General features: G+C 37.1%; 1 protein-coding gene across 1 annotated transcript in view; it reads right to left on the bottom strand.

The window, feature by feature from the left end:
* SEC63 (SEC63 homolog, protein translocation regulator) overlaps positions 1-15,878 on the bottom strand; it is a 52,608-nt gene that overhangs the window by 26,797 nt on the left and 9,933 nt on the right. The window contains exons 2-7 of the mRNA XM_058800887.1: positions 12,051-12,150; positions 11,135-11,249; positions 7,498-7,610; positions 5,151-5,212; positions 1,494-1,552; positions 732-782 (exon numbers count right to left, since the gene is read on the bottom strand). Coding sequence (XP_058656870.1) covers positions 732-782; positions 1,494-1,552; positions 5,151-5,212; positions 7,498-7,610; positions 11,135-11,249; positions 12,051-12,150 — 500 coding nt within the window. The remainder of the gene's footprint in view (positions 1-731; positions 783-1,493; positions 1,553-5,150; positions 5,213-7,497; positions 7,611-11,134; positions 11,250-12,050; positions 12,151-15,878) is intronic.

Here is a 15,878-nt window from a genome sequence, read left to right as displayed (position 1 = left end):
AATTTCCAATTGCACAGAAAGACTCAAAGGGAAGAAATAATGTCTCTCTTGAGTCTCTGCACACACTGATGCAAGCAGCTGCTAAGACCTCAGACTTTTTCAAATTAAAATCTTCTTTTCGAGAACATGAGGGCCTTTTGGTGTCAGTTTTCTAAGTCTTGCTTCATGCCACACTCCAAATGCACAATCACTGGGTAAGAAAAATTGTTTAAAAGCAATACTTTAGGGCAAACCCAAGCCCTGAAATAACACTCACCTACCAATCGATTCCTCACACAATGCAATGTCAAGGGCAGACATCTCATGGTGTACAGAAGATCAATAAAAACTGAAGTTATTTAAACAAAGACAGGCAGGAAAAACCAAATCAACCACCTGCTCCACCTGCAGTAATCATTCTAGAACCACAAGCTAGAGACATCTCAGTCTTTACTGTAACACCACTGAATACCCTCTTGAGCTCATCACCTCAAAAATTTTCTTGAGAAAGAAGCTACAAGACAAATTACATAACAATTCTTCTGATAGCCAATATTTTCCCTGGAGTCTCCTCTCTATCATGGCACTGCATTTTTCTGGAAACTCTACAGCAGCTACACTTTTTTCACAATCAAACACCACCTTTCAAAAAACAGCTCACTTGCACTCTCTGTGAAAGCTAAGAATGAGAACTCTAAGACAGCCTTTTTTACAACTTGGTTACAGAGAGTAGAATATCAGATACTACTTACCACAACAACTGGAAGAATAACCATAAATGCTAATCCATATACAAACAACACCTACAGAAAAAATACAAAACATACTGTATTAGATACTGTGCCTACTTAATACCACTCTTATTGAATCTTCATTTTAAAATAGTCAAGTACTACTACAAGCTTATTGCATATTAGTGTAATTATTTCTGAAAAGCAACTTACAAGTAATATAACTAGGTATGGCTTAAATAAGGAGTGTCAGTTTAATGTGATTCACATATGAATCAGTTTAAATGATTCACACACTGTCACAGGTCAGTTTCTTTAATAAATAAAAAGTTGGCAGCAAGACTATGGTGCAGTGGACAGATGATCAAAAGAAATCAAGTGGTTAAGGAAAACACCTTGCAGAAACAAATACAACAGAAAGAACATTTAGATCCTGTGTGATTGGAGCATCACTAGCAAATCAAATGCAACTAGAGAAATCCAGCACGCAGCTCTAACTGTGTTTCCTTGCAAGAGTGATCTCACACTTTGTAGCAAGGATGACCACAGTACAACCTCTTTGTCATTGGAATGAGATGCATCCAAACATACTCATACTTCACTCTCAAAGGTTAGATTTAAGCTACTCTAACACTCACAGCTCCTGAAATTTGCTTCGAAGATGTGCACTTGGACCAAAGTATTAATGTGTTTTGACTGAAAATGTGCAGTATTAAGCTTTTTTTTTTTTCAAAAACACTTGAAAGTTCACCTTAAAATCTTGAGCTAAGTAAGCTGACTCACCAGAATTGAATTTTTCTGATCCACAATCCAAGCTGGCAAAGCTATACCGAAGCTTGTAGCTGTAGGATGAAAGAAAATAAGTTCACTAGAAAATACTGAGAAACATTTTTGAAGTCACATTATGTCTAACAAAAAAAACAAAAACCACCAACCCACAAAAAACCCACTCATGTTTATTACTTCAATAAGCAAAATTTTAACAAATACAGCAAAATCAAGCAACAAATTAGAAATACGCCAAGTATGCAATAACAGGACTTAAATCCAACACCTGAAATACCAAGTATTTTAGCTTAACATATTGCAGTGAAATAGATAGGCAAGATTTATTTACACATATATAAAAAATTGGAAGATTTGTGAGTTTTGCATTGCAGAGTTTTCAGCAGTTTAAATACATATAGTTAAATAAGTAAATGAACTGCAAGAAAATGGTCTGAGCTAATTACTTCTATGGGTAGTTCTACTGGCTTGTCCCTCTAAGAAAATGTTCTAAACTGTAAACACAAACCCTCTGTCAGATCAAATTTCTGTGATTGGTAAGATAGTGTAGGGGGATACAGTATGGCTAAATGAAGGTGGTAGAGAATGTAATCTTATCCCCTAAAGAGTTGCAGCTGAGCCAATTACTAAAGACTAGGAGCAGGCCTGATGTTAACAGGCCACAGCTGTAGCAAATAACAAGAGTGTTATAAAAGAGTGGGTTGGTTGGTTGATGGGAACTGGAGTCAGTTGCTGCTGCAAGGACAAGGAAGAGTCAGTGCCTGGAGGAGCTGCCTACAAAAAGCATCAAGGAGGTACAAAACTCTAGTGATATGGGACCCTTGCAATGTAGTGACAATAGAACTCTTGCACTATAATGACAAGAAAGAAAGAGGAATGCTCTTCAATTCAAAAGAACTTGGGCTACAGAAAACAGAAGATATGATTCTCTAACATCTCCAGTATACAGATCTGAATAGAGAGTAGCACAAAATAGCTTTTCAGACACATAATAAATTAAATTCTGCAAACATTATCTATCCCAATTCTAAGAGTTCCATGAAACCAGTGGGGGAAAGAAAAGAAAGTAGGACTTTATATACTTCTAGAACCTGCTTAAAAGAAAAACATGTTTTCTTTAATACTACCAGTTATCCATGAGGAGCAATGCCTCAAATAAGGATGGGCTAGGATCTCTCTGCAGTTAGGCACTACACTGATGCCACCTCCAACAGACTGTGACAGCCATCAATTCAGATAAACAGTTGTTACCCACAAGCCTAATGTGACCTCTCTAAGCTGAAAATTACTATTCCTTGAGTCTCCAATCAAACATCTGACAAGCCTGACCACACCTCAGCCTTAGGAGTTCAACCAGATGACACCCAGTGAATTTACCACATTAAGTTACAGGAAATGCCTTGCCCTGGAGAAGGAAGATCTCCAGACTCTAATCTGTTAATGATTATGGATTTTTAGAAAAATCTACTAAAAATCTGTGTTTTACTGATGGAGTAAATTTCCGTTTACTACAATATTTTTGACCTTTAGGACTGTAGCCTTAAATTGTGCCAGGAACAGAAGCAGTTCAGTAAAAAGTTCTTTCTCTTCTGGTCTGAGAGTCTACTTGCCCTCCACTCATGCCCACTGAGCTGAAGCACCAGCAAAGACCAGAGGGAAATAGGCTTTAATCTTAAGGCACTTTTAGTAGACTGTCTTTGTACTCTTCAGATCTCCCTCACCTGCTTGTAAACACTCTTTGAGTGATTTTGCATTTACTTTTAGTAAAGCAGCAAGGCATGCAAATAGAAAAGCCCTTGTTTGCCTGCCTCTGGCCTCACACTGCCTCAGCTGGATAGAGAGGAATGCTCTCCCTGGGATGTACCACATTGAACTTGGCTGGGCATGTCTAACCCCAGACGTGCTTCATCTCAGCCCAGAAAATCCCTCCATGAGGGACTGTATCCATCCTTTGTCTGTACAGAACGAGAAGACTAGAGTACATAGCTTGGGTACATGTTTTACACCACAGATCTGTAAATATAGAGAAGAAGAATTTAAGTAAATTAGAAAGTGTCTCACATTTTAATGTGGAACAAGGTTAGAGAATAGAGAGAGAAAAGTTCAGGGACTTCTCCCACTCTTCAGATGTCTCAAACAATAACGAGAGGTCTAGAAATAAAGCAGAGAATTCTACTTCCACTGAAGTCTGAGGTAGAGTTTTCAGAAGAGCAGGAGGCTTAATGCTCACAGTACGAGCTGCTACCCTGCCAAAAAATCATTTCATTTTGCCCTTTGGGAATCCAAAGTCTCTTAGGTTTGTGAATACAATCACTAAGCCAACCAAGGATGTTTGTGCCTTCTCAAGTTTTGGCAGAGTTTTCTTTTGACGTCACAGCTTCAGGCCCTTTTAAGGACACTGACACAACTGCCTAACTTCAAATCTTATGCCTTGTCAATACTAAGTGAGTAGCTTATGGATGTGAAAAACAATTTAGCATCCACAAAGGTCCTAGCAAAGCTATTAAAATTTATAGCACCATTTTGCTGATATTGTGACAGCATTTCTGAAGAAAGACTTTATCTGTATTTTGTAGCAAGAGGGATAGAGACTTCTTACTTGCCAAACAAAGGAAGTAGTAGAAGCTGGGAGCTGATAGAAATCTGTTATGCTATAAAACACAGTGACTGAAGAAGCCAATTCACCTTCTTAGTCCATTAGAAATGCCTTTGTCAGACTGTGATATATATAGTTGGTAAAGATGTCTTTTTGAAGGAAGAGGAAGATTTTTATGTCTTTGAAACACCAGTTCAAGGGCTAGGGTTGGCTTTTTTAACTTATAAATTAATGTCCTATGTTGGGTGAATATAATTCAGAAAAAGAATTTACAGCACAGATGACAGAGTACCCTCATAGCATCCTGTAACTTCAGAATTAAGTTACAAATTCCATTTATTATTTCCAGTCTGGCTGTAACTCATTCTACACAGATATGTTGAATAACTTGCCTTAACAAATGGCAGATTTCCATTTTGCCTGCAATGAGTATCAGCTAGAAATAGGCAACATTTTTCCTTAGTAGGCCACTTAAGCAATCACAAAGGTGTTTTACAAGCAATTCACACAACTGCAAAGAGGGAAAAACTATTCAATTTCAGTCTTAAATCCATTTTGTTTGGATGACCTGCTGTAAAACTTTAACACACCATCACCAGGATTATTTTCATGTAGCAACCTGCCCAGAAACAATAACCCCATGTGCGTCATTTTAAAGTGTGTTTACTGCAAGTTGTTAATTTTTCAATACACATCTCTAGTATTTATGATTAAATACCAAGAAATGTTTAAAATCAACAAGTTTCTGATAAGCAGTATTCTATTTTTTGCTTATACCTCCGTTAATATTGGCAAGTCTCCCTAGATACTTTACTGAAGCTGACTAAAACAATTCTTCTCTTTTTACCATAATAAAAAGTTCAAGAAGTATAAAGCAAACTTTCTTGCCTTTCCCTGCCACCCCCCCCAGAGCCAGTTTCACAAAGAATTGGTCAGATGTGTTGCTTTAATCACAGAAGAAAGTTTTCATATAAAGCTCTAACTGCTTCTTGACTGATCATATATTACACATCTCGATGTGCAGTGATTACAGAACCTCTGTCATTAATAATTGTTACCTTGTGGTCCATCTGGATTACCAAATTCTTCCCAGTTTTTTCGTGACTCTTCATCAGTTAAGCTAGTTACAAGAAGAGATATTAAGTTAATACAGAAGACATTTCTCTAAACTATTAACAAACAGAAACTTTAAATTTGGCAGTCACATTATCCTTTGGAGGTGGTTTGGAAAGCTACAAAGCTTCTGGTAATTTTTTTTTTTGTATGAAATCTAATAGGAAACAACACTGCTGTACTCCTCCTTGATACACAAGCAAATTCTTTAAGAACTCTGACAGGAAATCAGACACAGAAGATGCCCATGCAGGAGATGGCACAATCACATCTCCCTTTCATGACAGTGAGTGCATACCCATCAGCATACAATATTTCTTGATGCCACGTTACAGCACAGAAAATTTTGAACAAAAGAGGTTGAAATTTATCTTATTTTTTGGAAGGAGGTAAATAAAAAAGATTGATCAGAAGTAGTCCATATGGGCCTTTATCTTATTCTAGACCTTTAGCCTTTGACAGCCTGTGTTTCATTGTTGTTGGGTTTTTTCCCTGGAACTACCAAGTTTTATAATTTACTACTCTCTCATTAAATAAGACACCACCTCCTAAATGTTACAGTTTCTGTATCTGTTCAGTAATGACAGTTTTTTGGCAATTGTGACAGTTTTTTGGCAATTGACAGAATCCCTGTTACTAGAAGGAAGAATACTGCTTTAGAAAACAGAGTACCTGGCTTTCACTGTATGAAAGATTTTATCTCATATTACAAACCCAGTGAAGAAGTCAGGCCTCCCCTGATCACTTCAAAGTCTCCCATTTGTTGCCAAGCAGACTCGCCAAATGAGCAGCTTTTATAGTCTTTCAAGACATCATGGCTAAGGAACTTCACCATTATTTACCTCATAATATACCTCTGCACAGCCCATGCACCAGTGTTTGAAGTATCAAACTGTAGCACCAAGTGTTTGAGGACTGGCTTGCAAAGCAAATAATTTACGTGTTTCAGGAGTTCAAAAAGGCACACCAGAATTTCCAACTGAAGAGAGTTTCAAAGTGATACAAATGTGTTTAAGCAAAAAGTATCATTTCCAAACTGCTCAAGTGAGCATGGTGTTGGTTCTCCTTCCCACCTCTTCCCAAACAGGAATCTCCATCAGTAAGGTTAACCACATACACAACTGACTTCAAGGCAGAAATCACCACTTGCTAGGCTCCCTGATGATGTGACTGACCCAATAAACCCCAGTAACTGAAGAAGTCTCAGAGGAAATGGGCAAGAGTGACATGTTGTGACCACAGTGACTCAGCACAGCTGCTGCAGACTCCACTTCAGCACAAAGGGGGCATGAAGGTGGCCTTTGTTTTACATAAAGAAACCTATCAACAGATGAAGGGATCAACTAGTGGCATAAACATTTCTCTTTGAGTGCATAAAAAGCTATGCATGTCTCAAGTTTGAGACATCAGCATGGGGGGAGTAAATACCTGGCTCAGTCCACCAGAGTATAAAAACCAGACAACTTGAATTCTGTAGAGAACAATGGGCTCCAGCTGGCTTCAAGCCACACATGCCTTCCCATCAGCATCCTGAAGTGAGTGCATTAGAGACACCAGTAATGGGAATCCCACTGGTATTGTGATTGAACTGTGTATTGAAATGCCTGTATATTTTGATTTCCTTTATACCGAATTCTTATATTAGACATCTCTCAGGCACTAAATAAATAAAAATGCTGTAAGAGATAAGACCAAAAAATACTCTAGAGGAAAAGCAGATTCAAGGACTCAGCTTTTAAGAACTATACAGGAATTATCAAACAGTCACCAAGTAAAAAATCAGGACTGCATGGCAAGCATAACTGGAAAGGGATAGGGGCAAGCTGAGAGAAAACAGATTCAGAATGAAAACATCCTTTTCACTGGATGGAACAGTAAAGTACTGTCTTTCTTTGGCTTTACCAGCAGGTGAAATGAACAGTAAATATATTTTCTAAGCATCACTTCAAAACTGCTGTAAAAGAGTCAGTTAGTTAAAAACAACAACACCCATTTTGCTCTTTGTCATCTTTAAGATTTAATATGTGTTCTACTGGAAACACTTTTCCTAGCTGACATGAAAGTTAACACAAAGAACTAACACCTTACAGTATTCTGACAGGTTCAAAACAAATTATCCTTCCTAACTCGTACAAAGCAAACACTCACTGCAGGAAGACACATTTTGACTTCTGTTACATATCTGAACACATTTCTTCCTGCCTGCTTGCACCCTCCTTGTTCTTACTGTAAAGGCTGTTCTGCCCATAATATTATGATTCCCTTTTTTTCATAGGCAAAAAAGAAACTTACGCTGCATAGGCCTTAGCAATCCTCATGAACATAACTTCATCTCCTCCTTTATCTGGATGGTATTTTAGGGATAGTGCACGGTACTGTTTCTTTATTTCTGATATACTTGCTCCCTACAAAAGGAAAGGTTTGCATTTATTAATAAATACCTTAAATAAAATTCATTCTTTATACATAATCCTAATATACATTGCATAGTATTTTTCTGAACCAGTCACTGAAGAATTATATTGTAACATAGGATCATGAAACTGTTTCATTAAAACATTATTATTTTTCTGATAAAATTCTTACAACCATTATGTTTTCAAATGAAGACAGAAGTTCAGAGTCTAACTAAAACACACTCAGATGACTAAATACTGGGTTTTATCCAGATTATTTTGCTTGTCCATCCATGGGAAAAACAAAAAAGGAAGGATTTCATATCTGTTTGGTGAATCTTAAACATATTCATGAATACAAGGAACTCTCATTTGCAATATTCTTCTATTTAAGCATAGTTCACAGATCAAGTATGATGGTTCACTTGCAGCTTGCATGCAGAAATAAATCTGTTAGTCACCAGGAAAAGCAGATTTCCCTGCCACTTAAAAAGACTTTGACTAGAATCATCCTACCCATAAATTATTTCAAACTTCTTGAACAAAGGGAATACATTACCTATACCTGAGAAAGATTGATTTTTATTCTACTCTTTGTGTTGTCAAATGCCACCAACACAATCCCTTGTGCATTAACCTCCAGCTTGGACTATGAACTTCACTACTCAAGACAGCCCAACAAAACTTTATAGTAAGTTCAGCTTAAGTTTTTCTATATGTTATCTGCTAAGTTTTTCACAACAATTACCACAAGACTTTTCAGTATTTTGTGCCAGAGAAGCCTAGCATGCTGACCTTAACTGCATAATAAACACACAAGAATTTATTCACAGATGATGGTACTGTTTCAATAAATTTAAACCAGAAATTAAACTACCCTAAGGCCTCACTTGCTGTTACTTTATCTCACTTTATACAGTCTGCCATATTCTTACACTATTTTTCAACAGCATGCCTGATTTAATGCACAGGATGAATTTACTCCATTATAAATTAGACTTCAACTAAAACCTGATGTTTCAAGACTAGAGAAAGAATGCCAGATAGGAAGAAGAAGCTAAAAAGTAGGGGAAGAACAAAGGGAAGGAAAAAAAAACCCAAGCTGTTTGAGATGTGTTTTCATGGCTCACATGAATGCTCTCTGTTAGAAAAAAAACTAATTTTTTTCTTTCTGACCCAGAAGGTGCACAAAATCCCAGAAAAGTTGACAAGTTTTTCATCTACAATAAATTCTTACTCCTCATTTTCAAAAGCTAGGCTACAGAGGTTAGGCCTGACTTACAGAAAAGCTTAGTAGCTTTGGACAGCTGGTGTCAGTCTGCTTGGAACACAGAGTGTGCCTGTATATAATCCCTTTTGATATTCATCTTTATGCCTTGGATCCCAGCTTTGAAACTGCAGTACAGATACTCATTAAATAAAAAAATTAATATTTGAGCACCTTATGTGTTAGTGAATTCCAGTGGCATGCTTCAAAAAGAGCTATTCTATGTTCAAAACCCAGTGCTGATATTGCATATAAAATGTGGTGTAAGTACATTATCTGGACTTTGTTGGTGCTGTGGTTCTTCTCAGGAAATAAAAGCCTCTTGTTATAAATTGATATGCTAACATGAAAAATAATCTTGACTAGCATATGAATGCAAAGAAGTGAATTACTGTGCATCAAAACTTTGAAGTGCTTCCATCTGCAATCATTTTAATTTTTTTAAAGTTTAGGGGGAGGGGGTTGTGGTGTTTTAAGGTTTTTTTTAATAACAATAACAGTTCCATTATCTAACTACACTTCAGCATCTGTATCACTTCATCAGCAGGACCAGCTACAACTCTCAGAGTTCCATTTGAATGGTAACAGAAGAAATCTGTTCATTTCTCACATAGTCTGGACTGAAAATCTTTCAAGAGATTTAATAGAAATTGCTTGATAGCAAGGAACAGGCTCAGATTTTGAACTCTTTTCTTGAGCCCTACTTCAACTATCTATCTTCACAACCATCTTTTCATCCCCCTCTCAAAATCTCTGGCTCTCATTCAGCTTGTCCTTATGAGAACATGCTCCATCCCTCAGTCCTTAAGGCTGATTCCAGAATTGGTTTCTTTGCCTGGGTAAGTTGCACACGTCTTGAGCACGTGTACAAATTTTTATCAATAAACACAAATCTGTAATTCACTACATGCATTCCTTTCTTTCCCTCCTGGGTTGTTTCTTGTATAAATTTCAGAAGGATAACAAAGGAAAATACTCTGATGACCTAATCCCTAGCCTGATTTCTTTAATCAAAGTTAACCCAATTATATGAACATTTAAACTGCATGGGTCCAACAGATACCATTTAACAGTAAAAACCTCTATTGCTCCTTCCCGTGCATCAGTGGGAGAACACAAGTCAGCAGCAGTGAGTTGAGCAGTGGCTGAATTGCAGTAACTTGGCTCCAGACATGACAGGCAGGTGTTCTACCTGTCCAGCTAGAAATAGGCTACAGACTTCTCACCTGCTATAAATGGCTTTCTTAGCACAAGGTGCTGCTTTTCTCTGCTGACAAGTCAACGTCATTTAAAGGCAAGAGATGTATTTGCTAAAGTTCACATACATATTAAGCTCTCACCCTAACAATATGCATCACATTTAATCAAAACAGGTACATTCAAAGCTCATTCACGTTCTTGTGCTGAGCTGATCTACAGTGTATTTCTTCAGACTTGAGAGTGAAACATACCTCAGACTCCAGAACTGGAAAGATGACTCTACTGTTATTCAAAAGAGGAGACTTGGATCAGGAAATAATTAACATAAGCAGACAATCTGCTCAAGGTATTGTGGTTAAGATGAAAAGTTTAAAAGAAGTTCAGAAAGTCTATCCTTGGGATATGTAATTTTTGCATCCATTTTGAATCAGTCCTTCAGTATAAACAAAGCACTGCATCTATTTTCTAGATAGACACTATATCTTTTTTTTTCATCCCAGTTCAATTTCAATAAACCTATTGGCTGGGATCACTATTTAGAATTTGTTGTTTGCATTCACAGATACAACCAAAATTCAAGTTAGCCTGCACTACATCAAAATGTGCATCACCAACACCCTTCAGTGAAACCTCTCATTTACAAATATTGCTCTGTAGAGAAACTGTAAATCAAATGAATTCACATTCTTGTTTATACAGTTACTTCAGCATCCCTAAAAGTTCCTATTCAGAAGATTTACACAGGGCATACAAAACAGATTTTTTTTTTGTTATTTTCCTGTACACAGAGAGGAAAACAACATCAGAATAGGATTTTAAAACACCCACCTCACTACATTTTGAAGGCACTAGATATAAAAGTTATAAATTGGTACAGATATAGGCAAAAAACACATAACAACTGACTATAACATGCAGCAGTAACTTTCACATGCCAAAAAAGAACAAAACCACTAGATAGATTCACTAAACTTCCTTTGTTTGAAAAAACAAGTCCAAGATTAACATCTACACACAGCATATACAGTTACAGTAGTACAGAGTAGTGAAAGATGTTATTACTTACAGGATCCAAATGTAACACTTCATAAGGGTTGTATTCTTGATACTCTCTGTCTGTTTTGGAAACTTTGTATGCAAGGAACAAAAATAATGCCCAGCCAGCAAGGAGGACTATTTTCCTGTTTGGAAGAAAAAGAATTTTTTAAATACACAAATCCACTAGCTCTAGCACCATTCTAATAACACTGAAACATCTTGTATCACTCTTCAAGAAATAGAATAGTATTAAAACAGCAAGAAACACTAAAGCAGGTGTTAGTATTTCAGTTTTAATACCACTTTTTCTCCTAGCTTTTAACAAGGACAATCCACTACCACAAAGTCTGCATTTTTTAACTGTCTTTCCTCAGCAGGTATACACTATTATTTCTGATTTTTAAAGGATGTCTAGGATCTAGAAAATCAATTAAAATCAATGTGTTAAAAGAAACAAAAAAAACAAAACACAAAAAGCTGACACAGGTGCATAACAGACAGCAAAACATTTTGAGGATGGGCATAACAAGGAACTGATAAAGGGTCCACCTTCAAACATACAAAGTTATTATTCTTTTATATTTAAGTATATATGTTCACATACTAAATATTTAAATCAAAAGATTGGACTAGCACTACTAATTTCAATGAGGGAGAATAATTTTTTTGAACAAATAAAAGCATTGTTTACTTTTTTCTACAGCTGAGACTCACTGGTCTCATTCCTCAGGTATTTTATACAGAACAAAAAGTATGCACCTAAACTTCAAACCCTACTAGACAATAATGATTACCTATTAATTATTGAAATATTGCAGATTGCAAATGTCTCTTTAGTGATGCAAAAGTAACAAATCCCTGCTTTGATTACAAACCAGTGCATTTCTATATAAAACAAGGTAAGAATTGCTTAATGGGAAGCCATGCAAATGAAACGTACGTACTTCACTGTAGGAATGATGTTCTGCTGTGGCTTCAGCAGTCGCAAGCGGTACCACAAACACCTTCCATACACATTCCTTATATTCTTTAATCGGATTTGCTCTGTGAAAATAGAGAGATTGTGATTAACCAAGCTGGCAACATACAGAACAGCAAACATGCCCACCTCACCCCAAACAGGCACTACAAGGTCATTTGGAGGACTAACATAAGGTCCAGCATTACCAGAGGAAAGAATGCTTTCTATCCATTAAGTGATGCTGTACATGCATAAACATAAGAAGTTGGTCAGATTACTCTCTCTACCTAAAAGAAAACTGTTCCATTTCCTATATGCCACATAGTAACCATAACATGTGAACCCAACCTTTGCCTAATGTGCACCAGTAACTTTGCTTCTGCCACTCAACACCTAAAGTTTCCCTTTTCAGTATGTCTGCTATGGCATGCAGGAAAAACAAACAGAATGCAACCCACAGGAAAACTGGTGTTTGTATACAAATAAAGAGTACAGCAGGAACAACAGCAAGTTGTGGATAAATCAGATCTTTTTTGCTTTGCCTTTGTCTGACAAAAGGAGCTTCCTTTTTACACAAGTGAATTTACCATGCCACTGCCCTGCAATATCATGCAAGACCCTGATCACACTGCAGTGAACACCTCACACATTCCTCAAAGTAAAGCTCTGCAGTGAAATATGAATTGTACTTTCTCTGGATCTTAGCTCTGGAATCCATATTCTGTCAGGGAAAAAAGTTCAGAGTTTTAAAAGCAGACAATCAGAGTTCTCTTGTTTCTTCTCAGTCCAGATCATGGCTTCCCATTACAGTGTAAGAGCACTTCAGACAACATGCTTTGATATGGGATTACAGGGAGACAAGTGTGTGTGGGGTGGCAGGAAATGCTTTTCCTCCAGTCAAAACCACTTCTTGCTCGATGGTAAAATCCTTCACAATAGTGAATCTCTCCTACAGTTTTAGGAATAGGTATTCAAGAGACTTGCAAAGCAAAGGCATAATGCATCCGTGGGGCTTTTGAGTTAATCTCACTAACACTACTCCATGCATCAAGGTACTGTTAAAGCACCCCCCTCACAAGAGGATGGAGACTGCCACTTCATTCCTGTAAATAATCTGGGAAAGCATCCCGTGCTTGCCTTATTTCCCTCCATATTGTTCTCAATGCACACAAAGATCCTGAGATTCACAAGCAGATTTTCCCCAACACAATTCTTAGTCACAAGGGTTCTCACAAGTGCATACTGTAGTAACTTAAATAATGTATGTGAATGTCCAGCCAAAACTACATCTTAACACACTTTTCAAGTTCAGGAAATATAACTAGTACTGATACAAAAGAAAATCTGAGTGCCATCTCTTTCATAACTTTATCAGAGGCCTTACAGAAGTTTAGGTAGATTACATAGGTTGGTCTTTCCTTGTTGACTGCTGCAGTCCCTTTTGTATTCTGGGCATCAAAACAGGTAGAGTGTTAAAAGTAAACAACTGACTTCTCCTGATCAGAACTTATGCAAACCTTTTGAATATCCAGTTCTTTAAGCCTGAGGCATTTGCTTCTTCTGCATGGGTAACGCAGACCACACAGTTCTCGGGTAAAACAGAACACTAACAGGTTGGAAAGGGTGGAGAAGACCTCAGGAGATCACCTAATAAAAACCCTGCTGCTCAGAGGAGAGTCAAAAAAGCAGCTGCTCAAGGTCTGGCTGTAGGCATTTGGAGGGGCTTCAAAGACAGAGCGCACTGTGCCTCTGAACAACATATTGTACAGTCTGACCATCCTCATGTGGCAAAAATTTCTCATATCTGTCTCAACCTCTGCTCTGATTTACTAATCGCACAATGGGTGAGGACACAGGATATACAGACACAGAAGAAAGCTAATTACAGGTTGGATTTCCAATTTTCAGAGATTACATTCAACTTGGTTTACAATTCAGCCATGCCTGGCTTAAGTTTGGATTTGAAGTTCGCCTATCTTACATACCTGTTTCCAAAGAAACAGGAGGATACACCCAATCTTCAGGAATGTTTGACAATTGATCCCTACCTAAACCTAATAATTTTGTTCCAGGTTCTGGAGGTTCCAAAAAGTGCTTTAAAAAACTGCAAAACAAAACAAAACAAAAAAAAAAACCTAAGGGGAGGTTATTTTTCATCCTTCTAAGAAAAAAGAGAAGATTGCACATTTATTGTTATTGGACACAGGCAATTTTAGAAGAGAGAGAACAGAAAAGAGGTACAGCTGGCAATTATACTGAGAAGTTTTAATCCCCAGAATCTTGTTTCAGCTGCAACAAACAAAGGTCAGTTTCAGGAAAAAAAATACCACAAATAAGACTACTGGCGTCAGTATTTATATCTAAAGCATATAAAAGTTTCAAAGTATCAGTCAATTTTTATGACAGCCAAAAGCAAGCAAAAAGCTAATATCAGAATCAACAGAAGCCACCAGACTTCCATTATGCTACCCCAAACTGCAGGAAAGGACAGAAATACGTCCTAGCCTCCTGTGTTCTTTCTACCTCCAGGTTACTACAAAAAGCAAAGTCACATAGTCCAGAATACAGTTCCAGTGGACTCTGTCAGGAAAAGAAATAGGAGGAGGTGCACATGAAATATTCTGCCACCCAGGTGCAGACAATTCATCCAAAGGAGAATGGTTTTGAAAGAAAATTACTTCTTTCAGCAGGAACACAGAGCGACAGAGTTCTGCAGCCCTAGGAAATGCCAAGATCACTTTAAAGCCAGACTTTCACAAAACTCATTTGTAGTGTGTCATCCTCTCTCTACACCTGAATGGAAAACTTGTACCTGTGGAAAATATCAAGAGGTGCAAGTAATACACACAGCAAGTATGCAAGTCTTGAGTAAAGGTTACAGCACAGGGACGCCACAGTTCTAAGCATTACATCTGTTCTGTTAAAACTGAGGGCAACAGGCTCAGTCAAAACACCCCAGAGCTTCCAGGTTTCCTGGATTTTACTCAGTTTTAATCCTCTAAACTGTACACTTAAGTAGGCTTGTATTTACTTTCCACAGTTACGTGTGTGTATATATATGTTATACAGACATGTTACATATATATATATATATATATATATATATATATATATATGCAAAATGTGAACAACTGGGCTTCTTTCTACTTCAACAATAACAGACATCAAATAATTGTATGAACAACTTATTTAGTGAGGTCTTGAACTGAGGGTCTCTGTAAAAATTTACTTTCTTAAGCACTTAACCATTTCTCAGATAACAGCTGAAGTAGGAAAAGGCTACCCTACTTTTTCACTAGGCCATCGATGCTTAACTCTGTTGACAGTTTCCTTGATAATTATTACTGAAAAAGAATCCACATGGATATAGTATTTTATCTGAGATAATTTTAAAAGTCACAGGGTGAGGAAAAAAACCCACAGACTTACTTTCAAAATGACACTGACAAACATTTATAACTATGTTGTAAAAGAAGTAACCCATCTTTGCCAGCAACCAAGAGGCAGGATTGAAACTCACAGCAAACTCATAGTCAGCAGCTCCTCTGAAGTACTGAGCAATTTCAACTTTATTATAATAGGATTGACTTCTACAGTAAAACTCCAAATTAAGAGGCATGAAGCAAATTAAATTGATTTTAAAGTGTTCTAAAACGCTGTAGCTTAAATGCAAAAGCCTTCAAATAAGCACTAGTGTTCCCACTGGGATTACTTTAAAAAAATTTAAAATGGAAAGCATGTTTCAGGATTTTAAATGCATCACAGCAGTGAATAATTAAACCATCTGATAGATGCTTTCTAACCTTAATGT

The sequence above is a fragment of the Ammospiza caudacuta genome, chromosome 3 (genome assembly GCF_027887145.1).
Source record: "Ammospiza caudacuta isolate bAmmCau1 chromosome 3, bAmmCau1.pri, whole genome shotgun sequence".
Classification (NCBI taxonomy): domain Eukaryota; kingdom Metazoa; phylum Chordata; class Aves; order Passeriformes; family Passerellidae; genus Ammospiza; species Ammospiza caudacuta.
The sequence above is the reverse complement of the archived record's forward strand: the minus strand, read 5'-3'. Positions and strand labels throughout refer to the sequence as shown.